This window comes from Tupaia chinensis, unplaced genomic scaffold (genome assembly GCF_000334495.1).
Source record: "Tupaia chinensis unplaced genomic scaffold, TupChi_1.0 Scaffold148626_1, whole genome shotgun sequence".
In the NCBI taxonomy this organism is placed as follows: Eukaryota; Metazoa; Chordata; class Mammalia; order Scandentia; family Tupaiidae; genus Tupaia; species Tupaia belangeri.
In genome coordinates this window covers 620,781-625,029 of record NW_006208475.1, presented here as the reverse complement: position 1 = coordinate 625,029, position 4,249 = coordinate 620,781, and the positions used below count along the sequence as shown (strand labels likewise).

Here is a 4,249-nt window from a genome sequence, read left to right as displayed (position 1 = left end):
TAAACATGAGTTTCTATTTAGGTTAAAGGTGGGTGTTGAGAGTCCATTAACTAGTTGGTACAACTGAGAAAAGAAACACGCACACACACTTCAAAGCAAATAGACAGTTGTAGCTCTGTTTGTTTCAACTCCAATCCAGAGATAGAATTAAGGCCAAAACCAACAATCCTTCTGCTAATTAGAGAAATAAGATGTCTTCTCTGAGTGTCCCCACACATCACGAAACTAAAATGAATTGCCTTTGTTTTTTGGACCTCACTGACTTATTGATTTTGAAAAGGAGGTTTGGGATGAAGGCACCTCCAGAACACAACAGTTGGGAGACACACACGGACACCATACATTGGCTGTCACGGAGACAAAGGACACAGTTAACTGAGAATTTGGTAATGGTCTAACAAAAATCTGGTTACCTTTACATTTCTTCTCTTCTGTTTGGAAGGTCTGGGCACTCGAGACACTCTGGTCATTCACATCGTCATGGTCCAGATGGAATACCGAGCTAGTCCAACTGGCCTGGATAAGATGTGGTGACGACTGTTCATTTTTCAATGTGCTGCGCCTCTCCGAATGGCTTTTCCTATGCAGGCAGGCTTCAGACATTCCTACTAGCTTCCAGTCGTGTTCTCGGTCTGGGCAGTGCTTCGGTTTGTCCCAGGCTGGAAGGCCATTTTCTGGAGGGTTGAAAAACACGAGATGACGAGCTGTTGGCATTGTCAAGATTTTGCTGAGATGTAGAGTTTTGGAAGGCAAGTTGTTTGTCAATTCTTTTGGGCTGACAGTACTCACATGCACCTCCACTTGACGGCAGTGAGAAGATGCAGAATTTGTCAGCTTTGGGCATTTAGCCACTGCAGTTGGATTGCCTGTAGGAGGAATCAACACATTCCCCCCTTATTTTTAGTGCCTAGAAAGATATTAGTTTCTCTGTGGCAAGGCTGTGCTTTCACTAGTCCTGCTTCCCCAGCAATGGCTGGTGAGCGAGTTTACACCAATTTATGTTACTGCTTAGATGACCATTTGAGGTCTTGAGGGTCAGGGCTGGCCATGAACACTTTTCAGATCCTTAGGACATAAAACATCCAGGATCCAGCCTTGTTTGACTTGGGTTTTATCACAGGCTGACCTGAGGGGCCCTGTTACCTAAATGAGCATGCACACGTGGTCACACTGAGTGACAACCCTGTCCTTACCACCTTCTAACACCGATGACCAAAAACAAACAAACAAAAACCCCTCCTAGATCTTACAAATAGAAGCTTTGTGAATGATTTCAGTGTAGCCCTGAATTATCAATGAGAACAGATGAAGGGAAGCAGGTGCTTTAGCTATGGGGGAAATTAAGAACCTTAATAATAGAATGATGAGTGCAAAACTCTTTGGTTATGGTACCGGGTGGTAATTTTCTTATGTATCTTACATATATTTTCTATTGAATTTGGGGGGAATTGAGGGTCTGGTCTGTAGAAATTGGACACAAATGGAATAAGTGAATAAATAAGTTCTCACACTAAGCATCTCTGGTGAAAAATTTTACCTCTTTGAATATCTTTACTGTACATAGAGCAAAAATGAGCAAGCTTATATATATATACACATATATACATATATATGTATATATGTACATATGTATGCATACTGTATACATTTTAAAAACATAATCCATCTGGTCACCCATATTTCCAGAAATTCTTAGGCTACTGTTCATCAAAATTAGAAAAAATATGATATAAATAGAGTCCCTCTTAAAGTGATCATATATAGTGATTGAGAGTCTATATATATAGGCATTTTTTTTTAATGCTGAAATTACAGAAGACCACGGACAATCATATCTTTAGTCCTTAGAGAAACAAATTCACGATGACCAGGGAATTTTAAGCTGCCTTTCAAATATTTAAAATGAACTTTAAATTATTTAACAAATTATTGAAAAATGCTTTAGATTGTCCTAAGCATGCTCTCTAAGGCTACCGGATGTCTTCACTTGATATTGATTAGGAGGGTTTCTGTAGAAGTGTAAACTATTCCCAGACACTTTGGGAAGCTGCAATTGTCTTTCTGGTCTTCATGATACTGTAAGAAACATGCGATACCCATGAACCTTCTGTTTTTACTCCAGGAAAAGACTGTTATCAATAACACCACTCAAGTAACAATCGACACTTGATTTCTTAGTCAAAATAAATGGACATGCTGTGGCTTGAAACAGCTTAATTTGGCCAGTACGTCATAAGTCCCCATGGCCTTGTAATGAAGAAAACCAGACCCCAAATGGCCAACTGCGGTTTGAGTCCTGGACCTGGTGGCTTGAAATACATGTCAGACGTGTGCATACCCAACCCCAACAGGACGAAGAAACGAAGAGGGAATTGCAGCACGACCACACTCGTTCGATGTGCTTTCCCCCTCTTTCTCCTGCTCTCTCTATTTCTCTCTGGCAAGTGCACATGCCCTCTGGCAAATGAAAAAAATAAAGTCCTACAGTGTGCTAGCTTTTGGATGTAACAGTAGGTCTTACTCAGAGAAGAATGAAAGATTCACTTGATGCAAAGAGGTGTCCTAGGCATTGTCTCAGGTAAGTGAAATGAACATGAGTTCTTTCTTCTCCAAGTTTTATACAGTGTCATTCATTGACTGTGAATCAAAACGCCTGGATCCAGTTTCTGTACTTTTCTACCATGGCACCTACTGGGGTAATTACAGGCATTTCTACTCACTCCCCACTAAACGGGAAACAACAGATTGAGATGTGCAGGATTACATTGATTTCAAGTGAAACATATCTCTGCAGAACTTATTCAAGCACCTTCTATTGATGAAGGTTTAAGGTTTTCATGAGCTAAATATAAAGCTACTGAATGCAAGGGTTAATTCTGGGCCCCAAGAGATTCATTGCTACAGATATGCAAAGTCTTATCACTCAGGCATGTTTCTATGGGTCTACTTTATATCCAGGGACTCTAAATCCTCAGCAAATTGCATCCTGTAAAGCTCAATTTAAAAAATGTTCAAGTCTCAGACTATTTTGTATAAGCCTCCAACATTTTTTTGTTTTTCCTGTAGCAATTCTGAAAATTTGGTATTAAAACCCCTGGTCCAACAGAAATTAAGAAAAAGAAAAAAATACAGCCAAACTGGGCAGTTACTGCTCCCTAGTAAAACAATGTTTGGATGAGTGACGCTGAAAGTGACTCTATCCCAGGGAAACATTCTCCCATCAAGCACAGCCGATTAAAGCTTGTTCTGCATCTCCCTTGGGCCAAGCAAGAAGGAGGTTTCTTCTAAGCAAGGGAAGCTGTGTTTGGGGTGAGGCCAGGGATAGGATTGCCTTCCACTTTCCTAAAAAAAAAAAAAAAAAGCAGCTGAGATGGTTTGGGAAAAGGGCTCCATTCACGAGACACATTTACAAGCTCATAATTACTGTCTGTAATTACATTCACAATAATGATATTCAGTTGCTTAATTGGCAGGTTTATTGGTTAGGGCATTACTGGGAAAACTGGAGACTGAGAAGTCCCAGTTGGGTCATGGGAAAACTCAACAGGATTTATTTAAGGAGGATTCTTGATTCTTATCCTCTCAAGAGCAAGGGGTATGTGCAATTTCTATTCCATTCTCAAGGAAGGATGAGAAATCAACATCACCAAGTTCCTTCAAATTCTACCTACTGGGTATGCTGTTATTGGTGAGAACTACAAGTTACCTCCAATTACATGGTTGGTAATCATGGTTTTCAAGGAAGTTACTGCTATTACTGTATCTAATATCCATATCCTTTGGTTCCCTCAAAACCCACATCAATGGTTATATTCTTTAAGAGAATTTGATATCCAAAAATGTCATCAATAATTCTCGAACTTTGGTCTATATCAGAATCACCTGAGACTCTACTAAACAACATTGAAGACCACATTTTTTGAAGTAGGATGGGGTCTAGGTATGTGTACCAAGTTACCTGATACCCAACAGAATTTGATATCCAAAGGGTTAAGGCAAATTTAAGGTAAGAAAGTAAACTACGAGCGGGCTATTGGATAGTGTGTGGTTTCCTTCTTAAACTACAACTAGTGTTTTATTCAGGAAATTTGTAGTATAATTCAAAGATTCAGCTACTAGTTGCTTGGGGGTCTACTGAGTAAACTATTAAAAGTCAGGTATCAATTGGGTGTTATCTTATTGATTTTAGGTATAGACATAAATAAGTGTTGAATCAAAAATCCTGAAGTTCTAAATATTATCTAGGACA

The 4,249-nt window shown here is 39.4% G+C and overlaps 1 protein-coding gene across 4 annotated transcripts in view; it reads right to left on the bottom strand.

Moving 5' to 3' along the window:
* Positions 1 to 4,249, bottom strand: part of LOC102496584 (thyroid hormone receptor beta) — a 367,776-nt gene that overhangs the window by 76,966 nt on the left and 286,561 nt on the right. For 2 of the 4 annotated variants that reach the window (XM_006170583.3, XM_006170582.1), the window contains exon 4: positions 414 to 674. The exons of 1 other annotated variant lie outside the window; for it this stretch is intronic. In XM_006170583.3, the coding sequence (XP_006170645.1) occupies positions 414 to 674 (261 nt within the window). Of the gene's footprint in view, positions 1 to 413; positions 675 to 789; positions 867 to 4,249 lie in introns of all 4 variants that reach the window. One more of the 4 variants, XM_014585033.1, reaches the window with a different exon arrangement.